The 13,742-nt window shown below is 44.3% G+C and overlaps 2 protein-coding genes across 4 annotated transcripts; one reads left to right on the top strand and one right to left on the bottom strand.

Annotated features, from left to right (window-relative positions):
* Nucleotides 1–335: 335 nt before the first annotated feature.
* On the bottom strand, nt 336–8,088 carry ccdc181 (coiled-coil domain containing 181). Of its 3 annotated transcripts, none has more exons than XM_040052624.1 (6): nt 5,030–8,088; nt 3,281–3,396; nt 1,902–2,915; nt 1,671–1,817; nt 1,343–1,503; nt 336–1,045 (listed from the first exon to the last, which is right to left on the bottom strand). In XM_040052624.1, exons 2-6 carry the CDS (start codon nt 3,383–3,385, stop codon nt 874–876), a joined length of 1,599 nt encoding a protein of 532 aa, XP_039908558.1. In that variant the 5' UTR covers nt 3,386–3,396; nt 5,030–8,088; the 3' UTR covers nt 336–873. The 3 variants fall into 3 exon arrangements, with proteins under 3 accessions (XP_039908558.1, XP_039908557.1, XP_039908560.1); XM_040052623.1 differs by having other exon boundaries at nt 1,650–1,817; XM_040052626.1 differs by lacking the exons at nt 3,281–3,396; nt 5,030–8,088 and adding an exon at nt 3,174–3,257 and having other exon boundaries at nt 1,650–1,817.
* Nucleotides 8,089–8,195: 107 nt separating this feature from the next.
* Nucleotides 8,196–13,656, top strand: cpox (coproporphyrinogen oxidase). Its single transcript, XM_040052627.1, has 7 exons — nt 8,196–8,874; nt 8,973–9,116; nt 9,195–9,305; nt 9,411–9,552; nt 10,403–10,621; nt 12,856–12,960; nt 13,058–13,656. The coding sequence occupies exons 1-7, from the start codon at nt 8,313–8,315 to the stop codon at nt 13,140–13,142; spliced, it is 1,368 nt and encodes a 455-aa protein (XP_039908561.1). The 5' UTR covers nt 8,196–8,312; the 3' UTR covers nt 13,143–13,656.
* Nucleotides 13,657–13,742: the final 86 nt, after the last annotated feature.

Genomic DNA, 13,742 nt, shown 5'->3' on the forward strand with positions numbered 1-13,742 from the left:
TCACAACTTGTGCAAGCATTTACTCAAACCATGCCACACCTGTTTTTACTGTTATTCAGTTTTTTACAGAGGAGAGGTCACTGTGGTACTTTTACAAATGTACTCGAGCTCAAAAATGACGAACAAGAAACTCCACCAGGGCCCTGCTACAGAAACCAGGGTCAGTAAACTCTGAGTTTGTGCTTCCCGCTGATCAGAACTGATCAGAGTCAAACACACGAGTAGACAAACAGCAGAGCTGTGATGTCATGGTTCACCATAGCAGGGAACCCACCCACCCATCCATCCATCCATCCATCTACCTACCCATCCACCCACCCACCCATCCATCCATCCATCCATCCAGCCACCCATCCATCCATCCATCCACCCATCCATCCATCCAGTGGACTGAGTCATATTTATCGTAAAAAAGAAAAGAGGTGGACAGAAAAGTGTCATTGAAATATTTAGCAGCCAGCTGCCTTACTGACCACAGAGTCAGCATGTTACAGACATGTAGCCAACAGATTTTGAGTTGTACAGTGTGTGCTGATCACATCCATGATCCAAGGCTGGTTGATTCTGAAAGCACTCGTGTTAAATGCACCACTAAACTAAACCTGGGATTTCATGTGCATGTTAATGCATTCTGCTACACACTTTGATATTAACCCTATCAATGAGGAAATGAAACAGTGTGTCGGGGGGAGTCAGAGTTTCAGTTAACCCTCTTTCTGGAACAAATAACCTGGATTTCGCTCATCTCGTGTTTAACAAACTTGGGAGTTTATACCTGCTTTCTGTAACGAGCCCGAGTCCTTAGTTTGAGTTTGTGGGGACCCTGATTAGAGGTAACATGTGGCTTTGGTCGGCGTGCCGGGTTGGTTCGGCTCAGAAGCGGTAGGCCAGCTGTTCAGTGACTCTGAACGGTTTGCTTTCACTGGCGGTGCACATCAAGTCCCTCATGCGCCGCGCACGCCGCTCCTCTAACACCAGCCTGCGGGAGTGCTCTCGGGCCGCCTGCTGCTCCGCTCGCTTCTCCGTCCGCTTTCGCTTCAGCCACCTGAGGGAGGAAAAAGGTATCTGTCAGTCAGCTGATACTTCCAGCACGCTTTCAGAATATTTGCCCTTTGTAGCCAGATGAGGGCTGCATCATTAGCCTGCTTTTTATTATTAATATTGTCTAAATGTAACTTTACTCCTGACAGGATATAAATCAATGAACCAAAATTCAACCTGTAAACTTCACCTTAGAGCAGAAACAAGTGGTGACAGACGTGATTGTCTCTACTCTTACATGTGCCAGGAAGTCATCATATGAAAACTTTCTGCAGGTTACGAAGTTTAAAAGCAGACGTACAGTTTGAAAGCCTCGTCGCACTCCTCACGGCTGTGTAACAGGTACCCGCTGTCCTCCTCCAGCCTCTTGAACTCCACCAGCTGCCTCTCCTTGTGCTGCTGCTCCTGCTTCCTCTGAAGCCATGACCTGAAGGCCTCCTCCGGGTCCGGGTTGGAGTCTCTCTAACGGGGGACGCAGAAGCAGCGTATTACCATCCTCAGTCGGGTCACTTTTACCGGACACTTTCTTTGTATTGCATCAAAGTTTAAGACACAAAAAGTGTTGGGGGAAAAGTGGTCCTCGTGTAGCGACTGTGTTATGAGCTTACTGTGCCCCCGTGTGGCCATACTTGACAATTCATTCTCTCGATTTCCTGGGCTCTGTGGATCCTTCTCTCCTCCTGAAGCTGCTCTTTCTTCCTCATCAGCCAGGCTTTGAAGGCCAGCTCATTCTCCTGCCTCTTCAGCTCTTCTTCCTCATGCCTCCTCTGTTCTGCCTGAGAAACATAACAACTGTGAAGAAATGTAGCAACCATAGCCAGACCTTTTTTTGAAATGACCTAATTGGCTGCATTTCCTACCTCTCTGGCCAGCCTCTGCTTCCTCTCCTGGATCTTCTGCAGCTGCTCTTTCTGCTGTGGGGTCAGGGTGTACGTGGCCTGGCTGGGTGTCTCCGTGGCAGACTGCACCCGCCTCTTGCTGCTTTTCCTCTGGCTGCCTCTCTGACTCTGGCTGGCTGAGCTAGGCCTGCTCTTTGGTTGTGCTGGAGGTCTGGGGGCCCGAAGGTGATCTATTGCCTGTGGAAACAAGGAGGAGGCAGCCCGAAGGCGAGGAGAAGAGGAGGAACTGTGGATCTTAACAGAGTTTACATTTTGCTCCTGAACACGAGGCGAGGAGCGTGAACTGTCACTGAAGTTGTTCGCTAAAGGAGGGAAAAGGGCTTGACTCTCCACCTCTTTTAGGCTGACCAGGTCAAACTTCCCGTCCTTCTCCACAAGGACTCTGCCCTCCTTCATCCCCTGGCCTCCCTCGCTGCTCTCCCCAGCCCTGCCAGAACCTCCTTCAGAACTCCTGCTTTCATTGCGAGGTGAAATCTTTAGCTCGGACAGCTTTCCCGACACTTCAGTATCTGCCGGTGCATCCTCAGCTCTTTCCTTGCTCCCATTTTTCCCCTCTACTTCATCGCTGCTGCCATCTCTCTCAAACTGCAGCGGAGGCACCACCAGGTCCACCAATGTCTCTTTAAAATGCAACCGCCTCCGTCGTGTCATATCTGGCACTTCCTGATCCTGCAGCTCCCGGTTAGCCTGCTGGATCTTCTCGAGGATGTACTTCTTCTCCTCGTCTGTTTGGTCATCCATCCCTGGAGGAGGTGGGGCTGTAGGTGATGACTTACTGGGACTGTCCCTGTCTGAGTCATACTCCAATGGTTCCATAGGAGATGGCCACCTCTCTTCAGCTTCTTCCAGTTGCTCTGTTTTGTTGTCTCGCTTTGTTTCCTTGTAGTTATTCTCCTTTCCTTTCATTCCCTGTCGTTTCTCACCCTCCTCCAGTTCTTTGTCAATGTCTGCCTCTATGTCCTCATAGTCAGAGCCCTGTGGGGGATAAGACAGACGTACTCTGCATGCGTTAATTAAGTCTGCATGTAAATGAAGGTGCAACATCAATACTGAGCAACAGATAACAGGTATGTTTTATTTTGCTCATCAATATTGCATCCAGCAGTGGAACAGTGAAAGTATGCCGCTGCATTTCAGCAGCATAGGTTTCACATCCAAACTCGGTGTGCCAGGTCTGGTAACTCAACACTGCTCGCTGTCACACTTTCACAGAGCAGGCTCAGGTATACACACCTCATTCAGCCTGCAGCAAGTAGAGCAGCATTCAGATATATACTGCATGCTAAAAAGGAAAGAAAGATTAGAAAGACGAGATGCAGGAGATGTAATGTCAGACCTACCTGGTCCCCGCTCCGGCCTTCCTCACTGATCAGCCAGTCCAGATCTTTCTCAAAGTCGTCCTCGTACTCCTCCTGAGTCTTTGTGCAAACTGTTTCGCTCATCATCTACCACCGAACTGAAAGAGGGGACGGAAGGATGTGACGTAATGCTTATAAAAGTTTTTCTCCCTGCACACACTCACACTGTAGCACCCAAAGAAAGTGAAGTCAAGCCTGAGACAGCACAGTGACGATGCAATCATCGCTGTAGACCAGGGGTGCCCAATCCCGGTCCTCGAGAGCTACCGTCCTGCAGCTTTTAGATGCATCCTTGTTCCCACACACCCGAATCAAATGAATGGCTTGTTATCAGGCCTTTGCCAAACATGATGGCATGCTGAAGAGGTAATCAAACCATTTGATTCAGCTGTGTTGGAGTAGGGATGCATCTAAAAGCTGCAGGATAGTAGCTCTCGAGGACTGGGATTGGGCAGCCCTGCTGTAGACCGTGGAGATCACCTGTGCAGCCCAACAACACCTCAGGTTTAAAATCGCTGATGATTATTTTCTGCTCACTGTTTTCTGTGAGAGGGTGACTTGGCTTCAAGAGAAAAGTAGCCGTTTTATATTATTCATTGAAGTCTAATAAGTACAGATCACAGTGCAGAAAACACCCTGCAGGATACATCTGGGATTACACGGTGAGCATCTTTCCTGTAGAGTAAAACGTGCATTGTTCTCAAACTTGAGGCTTAAATTTCCCTTGATTTAAATCTTAGTATCTGACCTGCTGTTTATGATGCTGCATTTGTGTGGATTGTGTTGTTATATTGTTTTTATCTGCTGGTTGTGTTCTCGGGTTTCTCTTGTAGTGTTTAATCACAGAGAGGCTGCCACCAACAGGTTGGATGATTTCTTGACTGGTGCTTAATACATGAGACAAAAAGTGCATAATCATAGGCTTCCTCATTAAATACATTATTTGTGGTGATCACACAGAAACCTGAATAAATCCAGTGTCCCTCTATAATATGTGATGTTTATTTTATGCCAAAATATAACAGTAAAGGTCAGAAAACAAAGGAGGTACATATCAGCACAGATAACCTTATTTACCCAAGTGTAGGAACATGACATCCAGCCAATGATGGCTCTTCAGTGGTAGTCATGGTGCTGATGTCCAACGACCCGGGCACCACTAACAGCTCGTTAACATTAAGTATAAAGAATAATGCAAAGATCAGCACATAGAGGCAGACCAGGGTTATTCACAGCGGGCCTGTGCTTTAAGAAAACTAACAACAGACAATCCAAAAGAAATATGTTTCTGTGTTGCAGCGTTTGTGAGCACCTGTATTTGCCATGTTATGGTAAAAACTCCATCACAGCCATTTTTAAGTGGGTTCATTTATATGTTAGGTATAAATCTGTAGCAGGGCTTTGTGCCCATCTCATGTATTAGATCAAAGTTGAATAGCTGTCAAAATCTACAATCTTTTTGGCTTTAATACCTATATAATATCCCTCACTTGCTAACATCTATAGATTTATACGCGCTTTTGATTCAGTGCATGTGTGTTTGGGTCACAGCCGCTTCCAGCAGGCAGCTTAAAACACAGACACAGAGTCATCTTTAGCTTTTACTTTATTTGTTTCAATCGCTTTAGAGCGTATGGAGGGCAGGCTGAGAGCAGACTGGACCCAGTCGGATTACATCGATCGGTTTTAAAGCAGCAGTGTAAAATGTGACAACAGTGATGTTAAACTCACCAGCAGCAGCTCTTCCTGTTTCAGTAAAACAACAAATCGACCGTCTAACTGGCCTGCGTAGTCCCCGCCGGCCTGTGGAGCAACACCTGTGCACATAATCTGCTTCAAGTCTCTCCACGGCCCCTAAAAGGTTTAATAGACACGTCGTCATAGAGACCAGCAACACGCTTTACACATGCGCATGCGCACGCCACCTGCTAAACGCATTCACAAAAAAGAAAATCTCCATGAACACAGCGTAAACATGAGGGAAAAGCCAGGAGGTATTAAAAGACCGTAAATATTTAATAAAGTAAAGTTATTAAATGAGTTATCTGTTCCTCCAGGCTGAGGTCGATTAAATTTAAAGCACTAATCTAGATAAACTGGGTCCTTTTGTGCGAGTCTTTCCATTATTGCACATTTTTATGACTAAACAAAACTAAAGCGCACATTTGAGCCAGGATAGGCTGCACTTAGAAGATTGCCTCTTTATCTACGGTGAGAATAAAAAAAACAAACCAATTCCAAAAATGTCAGGACGACGTGTAAAATGTAAACAAAACCAGAATACGAAGAGTTTAAACACTGATATGTTTTCTGTGTTATGTTCTGAATAAAACTTGGGTTTGTGAGATTCGCGAGTCTTTGCATTCCGTTTTTATTTGCATTTTATACGTCGTGACATTTTTTATCTAATTTTGGGTTTTATTAAAGAATAAAAAAAAAGCAGGCAAGTAAAACAAAATCAGGCAACAGATGAAAGATTAAAAAGTGTCAAGAGGGCAGAGAAAAGAGAAAATTTACAAGGAAGTCATTTATCTCCAACCACCTCTCTGATAAGAAGTATGTGTACAACACGTCAGTGTAAATGGTTAGCACAGGTTAAAGTAACTCTAGACTTTCACCCCAAAGTAGTTTAAAAAACCTGGAAGTTATACTTTTGCATGCTCTCATTTGTTTATAATAAGCCTTGTGATTAAAGGGTGAACCTTTGCAAAGATGTTTCTCAAAAATGAAACAACTGAAAGGAGCCTTCAGCAGGAAGTGTTGTGGCAGCAATGCTGCAGATGCTGGTGAATGATTCAGGACTTTATAAAAACGAACGCATTATATGATGTGTTTACTTTTCAAAAGTAAATTTCGTATTTCTTTATGTATGAGTCAATAAAAAAACACTCGTGGATGATTAGAATCAGCAACAGTGCACACTACGTGGGTACAAGTTTCTGCCTCTTTTCAGCAAGAGAGCTCGATTTTATCAAGCTAGCAACTGGATATATATACTTAATAATAAAGTCACAGTATTAAGCATTAGTAAGGTATTAGTAAGTGTTTAATTCATCATTTATACATCATTACCCAGTATGTCATTTATAAATACAGATATGTTTATCTCTCTGTTACTGTTACACCCTGTATGACTATATTTTAATCATAATCGTCATCATCACCGTATTCCCACTTTGAATATGTCTTTTATTTTATTTATTACCTTCCTTTATCTTTCCCATGCCTCTGCCTTGTCTCCACCCTTCCCCTAACATTTTTCTATCTACCCCAGCCTTCATCCATCCCATCTCTTTACCTCTTATCTGTCCACCTTTCCTGTGTCACTATCAGACCCTTTCTTTTCCCGTTTACTCCCAACTGCCTCTTCTTTAAGTGCGGAGAAACACTGAAGCTCCACAGAACTGACCACCTCCAACAGTGCAGCTCAGCGTGTCAAAACCCTGAACACAAACTTTACACTAATCCGAAACTCTTTCGTTGTTATAGATAATGATAAAAAGGCATAAGAAGGGAAGCCATAGAGCCTGGGGATTTTACATCCAGAAATGTTGTGTAAAACCAGACACGTTATAATTAAAAATACTGAAGAAGAAGATATGATAGGGAGTCTGTACGCACAATGCCAGGACGATCAAACCAGTTCAGATGGATGAAAAAAATGTAATCATTACTTGTTATACTTTTTTCTTTTTCTTGATAAGAAAAGCGGGGATCCAGAGCAGAGATTTCTAACTAGTTTTAAATCAGTTTGATCTTATGTTTGTAGGAGCAGTGAAACTTCTGTCAGTGTGAAAATGTTTAACAACACATTTATTCCTGCATTTATCCTAATATAAGAAAAAGAAGTGCTATTTGAACAATATGTCTTTTTTGCACACGATAAACAAATGCTGCTATCAGCATGGCTCTCTGGGCTTAAATTGTAAGAAATTACTCAATTACAGAAAGTTCTGGTAGTTCATTGGCAAGGTGGTGCTGTAATTATTAAACACAAAGTTTTTGCTAATTTTCAGAAGCATCCACTTTTAAAATAAAGAAATAATTATAAATATATATAAATATTTCTATAGTAGGTAGTCCAAAAAATGTTTTTCCCCCATCTTTTTCTTAATTACTTTGGTGTAGTTTGAATGGCCATGGTCGTGTTTGTCAGTAGAAAAAGCTGTTAAAGTTATGAAAGTACAGTTAGAAGTCCAAACTGCCTCCCATCACATTTTCCAAAGACATCCAGTGGGCCATACTGGAGTTTGTGGTGGGCCTATTCTGGTCCTTGGGCCCTATGTTTGACACCCCAAACTAGCGTGACTTTTCGTGTAACGTTTGAATTACACGTCACATTCCAGCTCACATTTGGTGCTTTTCTCAGATTTCTCACATTGACAGATGACTGTACGGTGACAGGGAATCAGCTTGTTTTATATTTTGACTCACTGATAAAGAGTTATGCCCGATTTACACTTCTGCTGCAATTCTAAGTCATAACTTTGGAAGTAAGCACAAACTCCTTTTAACGCTCCCCGATAAACTTCCATGTAACCGGATGTGCACCTCCCAGGATATGTAACATGTAGCAATGACCTGAAAGCTGTGGGAGGTTGCAGCGTTAGGGTTCAATGGGGTTTCCGGTTACGTCGTCGAAGTTAAGACGAAGATTTCCCGCAGAAGTCTAAAAAAATCAATCAATGTTATGAACAATCGTATGAGAAACAGAGGTCCTTAAATGCGTCCCCAAACAGAGAAGTCTTTGAAGTCTTTGAATGCAACGTTTGTGTGGCGCACTGAACTCTGGGTCTTGGAGTTTTGTGTAGGCATGCATCATTCTGAGCCCCGCACCGCGATAATGGAGAACGACATTTCCCATGTTGCGTTTATCTCCTTTGACAAACCACGCCCCTTCATCTAAAACATGCCTGATATCACGTAGGTGAAACTTCTGACACAGTTTTAAGTTGGTGGTGAGAACACAGTGACAGGCCGGACACACGGACAGAGAATCGTGTCTTGTCCACAGATGGCCACCATCGTCTTTTACTCGGTGAACAAAACGGCTCACAGCGCCGCGAGACGATGTTTAACTTCTCCGTTAAAGGGGCTCGCTAGTGCCGGAGAGTCCGTTTCGCGGCTAGCCTCCACTCACAGTCGGTCAGTGCCTTTGCTTCCGGGAACGAGATGGTTTTCGAGGGGTACCGGCGTGAGGTTCGTGTCCCATGGGACCGCAGGCAGGTCCGGGAATACCAGGAGGGGAGCCCTGGCGCTCAGCGGAGCCGCAGCAGTAACAGCGGCGGCGGCCGTAGCGGGGTTTCTAGCTAACACTGACCACTTCCAGCGCGCAGAGATGGCAACGAGGGTCCCCCGAGCCGCAAAGGAGACGGGGGAAGAAGCGGACATTCTTCAGAGGTGCCGGGGCTTTATGTCTCCGCCGGTGACTGACATTAGTGTGCTGCAGGGGAACAAGGACGAGATGCGTACGAAGATGGAGATGCTGATCATGGAGACTCAGGCCGACTTCTGCAAAGCCCTGGAGAAAGTGGACGGTGGGACGTTCAGGGTTGACCGGTGGAAGAGGAAGGAAGGTGAGGCGCTTCTGCCTGACATAAAATATCCACGTAGTGTAACATGATTATATTTGCTTAAAGAAGAACCAAAAGTAAACTGACTGTGTCTGTGTCAGGTGGTGGAGGCATCAGCTGTGTGATGCAGGACGGAAAGGTGTTTGAGAAGGCGGGTGTTAATGTGTCGGTGGTGTTTGGGAACCTGACAGAGGAGGCTGCGAAGCAGATGAGGAGCAGAGGAAAGGTCCTCAAAGGGAAAGATGGTGAGTTTTGACTACTGCGATTTGTGTTATTGAACGCAGCGGTTTAAACTTTAATATTGGTATCTTTATTTTTCCCAGGTAAACTGCCATTTGTTGCCATGGGAGTAAGCTCCGTTATCCACCCCAAAAACCCCCATATTCCCACTGTGCACTTCAACTACAGATACTTTGAGATTGAGGAGGAAGATGGTAAGCATTAGGCCTTCATCACATCAGCAGTTGGCTCTCAGTGTCAGTGACACAGCTGAGTGTGGGAGTGAATGATAACCCTTGTTTCCTTCTTCCTTGTTCCAGGCACTAAGCAGTGGTGGTTCGGTGGAGGCACAGACCTGACCCCGGTGTATATAGATAAGGAAGATGCCTTTCATTTCCACAAAACCCTGAAGGAGGCCTGTGACAAGCACCACCCACAGTACTACCCCGACTTTAAGAAATGGTACGGTTCGGTTAGTCCCACGCTCGTCCCCTGCACTTGCACGTGCGTCCTTCAGCACGTACGCATCTGTGTGTGGATTTGCACTGGGTGTATCCCCACTGTGGAGTGATGATAAGAGGAAGTCTTTGCCTAAAATCTGCAGTTGCAGAAAAACCGTTGAGCCAAGACGTTAGTCAGGGATTGACTTCAGTGGGAAATGATGGGTGTGGTTTATCTGATGTTTGCTGTATGAAGTAAAGTTTTACATTTAAGGAATAATGTGATGTTTTCATAAATATGCCTTTCCTCTTACAGAGACGATTGGCACCCCTCTCATCCACTAAATGTAGCACAGTTTACTGTCTCTACAGACATGCTTTCAGTTGACTTGCTGTTAATTCATTTAGAGCCCATTTGGAGCTTTGATACCTATACTGACGTTTGATGATTTAAAAGTCTGATATATCGGCCGATATTTTTCTTTTTCTCTCAGGAAAAATGGAACATAAACACAATTCATATTTATTTTTAATCCTCACTACTACTATTACTGCTGTTTTGTGGAATCTGCTGAGTTGGTGTGTTTGTGGTGATCCAAGCAACAGAGAAGTTGCAGAGCTCCCTCTGGTGGACAAACTGTGGAACATCACTGCTCATAACGTGGTTGAGAGGACATTTCTCTTGCATCTTTAGGTTTTTTGAACGTTTTATTTTACTTTCTAAATTTTCATTACTCGCTCATTATAAATACTGATATCAACATACAGGCAAATCTGTCTTCCAGACTTCATTTGTCGTATGTCATGCCATATATTTGGATATTTATTTGGCCCTGCTTCTGTCTCAGTATATGTTACTGCATGTTGCCCAGGTGTGACAGGTACTTCTACGTCCGCCACAGAGGAGAGACCCGCGGTATAGGAGGAATCTTCTTTGACGACCTGGACTCCCCGAATCAGGAGGAAGTGTTCAGCTTCGTCAAGAGCTGCGCCCGCACGGTGGTGCCCTGCTATCTGCCCATCGTGTACAAACATCTCAATGACTCTTTTTCTGATGAGGAGAAGGACTGGCAGCAGGTTCGACGAGGCCGGTGAGTAGCACCAAACAGTAAATAAGAGAGAACCCATCTGATCAGGCATCAGTTTGATTTTCAGATCTTTGTGGAAGTCTACAAACAAGACTTCTGAGGTCTTCAACAAAGAGCTGTTCATGCTCATCTTGGATTTTGCACAAATAATAAAATTCACACATCAACACAGTGACCTTAAACACACAAGTCTTTTTATCATAGAGGAGTCGAAGAAGACTAAAGGGACTGTTTTGAAGTCAGAGTGAGCGTCCTGACACGCAGAAATGTTGCAGAAGAACCTGCAGTGAGCACGTCATGCAAGGAAACGCAGACGTCCCAGAGGTGATGCTGTGCAGAGGAAGAGGCTACAGGTCGGATCGACACAAAGCTTTAGTTACAGTTACTGCTGCAGGAGGGATCCACACTAGACACCGAAACAAAGCTTCACTTATTTTTGCACCTTTGCTCATTTTCTACAACAAGTAACACATCAAAGTTTGATATTATTTTTATTCAGATTTTCCTTTAAGAATATTTGAGCTCAAATAAACACAAAATTATAAAGGGTTCACAGACCAGCTGATCCAAGTCAGTCCGTCCTGTTTTTCAGGCCACACACTTGCAGTGACTGCCAGTCTCAGGTTTAGTCTTCCTTCACTTGTGTGATTGAGCTCTGGCTGCAGTGTGGTCTGAAGCTGGAGTGGATCCTGGCAGGGAGTCGCTAACAACACAGAGACTGACTTAAAGGGCGAGTTTGAGAGGGAAGTACATAGCAAGCTGGAAACCAGTAGAGTGATTAGATTGTTCAGATTAGCTCAGTGTGGTATGTGTTGGCACATACAGAAAGCGCCTCACAAAACTTGTGACATGACGTAATTCAGCTCATAACTTTCGCACGTCGGGGCAGTATGCGTCACGTGATAGAGCGGCTGTGGCGTGCGAGGCCTGTCGGCGGTCTGGTTGAGCATTTGCAGCTTCGCTGCCAACCCGGCATTTCATCTCCGAGGAAGTGATCCCAGAGAAGTAGAGCAAAGTTCATCTCTGAATGTTTGTAAAGCATTTTAGCGTTAAGCTTAACAACCGATATATGGAGCGACTGCCTCTCTCTCTCTCCTGTTGCTGCTTCAATCACCAAACTGATCAATGATCAGCTGATCGTTTCTCTTCTTTGTTTTTGGCCCACTTTGCGCCAGAAAGAGGAAACCAGCGGCTGAACAACAGCAGCACGTTTAAGCTTGATCAGCTGTTATTAGAATTTATTTAATATTACTTTCTACACCAGGATCTTTTTCTACAGCTGACGGCTGTAACTGTGCAGGGGCGGATCTAGCAAAGTTTAGCCAGGGGGGCCGATAGGGCATGAACAGGGAAAAGGGGGCACAAAGACATACTTTTCTTTCTTATTCTCATTTAAAATGTCGAGCTTTTAATAAATAATTATCTGAATCTTACACCCAAAGTTTTAATCTGATGTATAGAAGTCCATTACTGTATATAGTAACTGTTAAGTCTAATATACCCTAGTAAGCTATACTACCTTTTCCTTTGGGAAGGATACCATCTGTGCAGTCTGCAGTTCTGTTGAAGGAAGATGTTGAATCTAATTAATTATTGTGGAAAAATAATTGATTTCTGTGAATTTTCTTTTACACACATTAAATTAAAGTTGATTACGTCGATTAAGCATCACGAAGCGGAGGGTGGGGGGTGGTTCCCTATTTATTTTTTTTTGTGGGGCGTTTGCAGCCCTATTAGTCAGGTTGCTTAATATTTCTGCTAAGTACTCTTTAAAATACCAGAATAGGGAGGATGGAGCAGGTTTACGTTTATTAGATTGATCAGTGTTGCTGAACTATGAAATAGTTTTTACACACAGGTTTAACAGAACAGCTTTAGTGTTTGTTTGTTTTTTTAAACTTGAGTATGAACTTGTACAAAATGCAGCAAGATATTAAAAAAACAGTCGTATTGATTAGAACACTATATCGGATTCATATCGGTATCGGCAGATATCCAAATTTATGATATCGGTATCGGACATTAAAAAGTGGTATCGTGCCATCTCTACCACAAACCTGTCACAGTAACAAAGAAAACAAAATGAATAAATACGCATTACAATATTATTCCTGTGAAAGTAAACCCAGAGAATGGGCTGCCTTGGTTTGTTCTTATGTGTTTTCATACAGCACCTGATCACCTTAAACGATGAACAGGAAGTTTTGAGCCTACAGTGAGGATGTGTTGCTCTGCAGGTATGTGGAGTTTAACCTGGTGTACGACAGGGGAGTGAAGTTTGGCCTGGCCACGCCCGGCTCAAGAATCGAGAGCATCCTCATGTCCCTCCCACTCACCGCAAGGTAAGCTGCTGCCTCTTCAAAGCACTGTTTGCACCTCGCTTGTGTCGACAGCAGGCTGCCCGCGTCGCGTGGTAACAGAATCACTCGTCATCCTCAGGTGGGAGTACATGCACGAGCCTGCCAAAGGCACCCGGGAGGCTGAGATGCTGGATGCGTTACGAAACCCCAAAGACTGGGTGTGACCGGAGCGCCCCCGGGTTTGGACGTCAGTATGGACAAAAACATCTATTTTATAAAGCTGGCTGATCGACCGGCTGGGCAACATTTAACACTGCTTTTATAATATGGAGCTGCGCTGTAGATGTCTGAAGAGCTTTTTCATTTTGTCAAACGAGCCGTGGTAAAACGGACCCTGAATAATGTCGTAATAATGTCAAACTCAGTTCATGAGCTTGGTGCCATTGCTTGCTGCAAGACCAAATAATGTGACTTAATGGGCGACCTCCTTTTCAGGTCAGCTGCACTTCCATTGTGCTCCTTTAAACGTGTGTGTTTTGTTCTATGACCAGCTAAATGTGGCTCGCTCTGCTCAAAGCTGTTCAAGCCGTCCTCTGCTCGCTTTCAACAAACACCTGAAAAGGACAAACTGAGCCACTGTGTCAGCTCTGCCATCTAATGTTAATAGAAGCTGGTTTCAATGTCCACAATTATGACTGTTTCTGCCACAAAATGAATAAATGGATATTCACCACTCTCTGCTGAGGCCCATTTACTTTGTGCTGGTCTTTGATTTGTGGTTAATGAATCACTTTATGGTTTGTTTGAACAGCAGTAAACAATCT

This window comes from Simochromis diagramma, unplaced genomic scaffold (assembly GCF_900408965.1).
Source record: "Simochromis diagramma unplaced genomic scaffold, fSimDia1.1 OVJJ01000419.1, whole genome shotgun sequence".
Lineage (NCBI taxonomy): Eukaryota > Metazoa > Chordata > Actinopteri > Cichliformes > Cichlidae > Simochromis > Simochromis diagramma.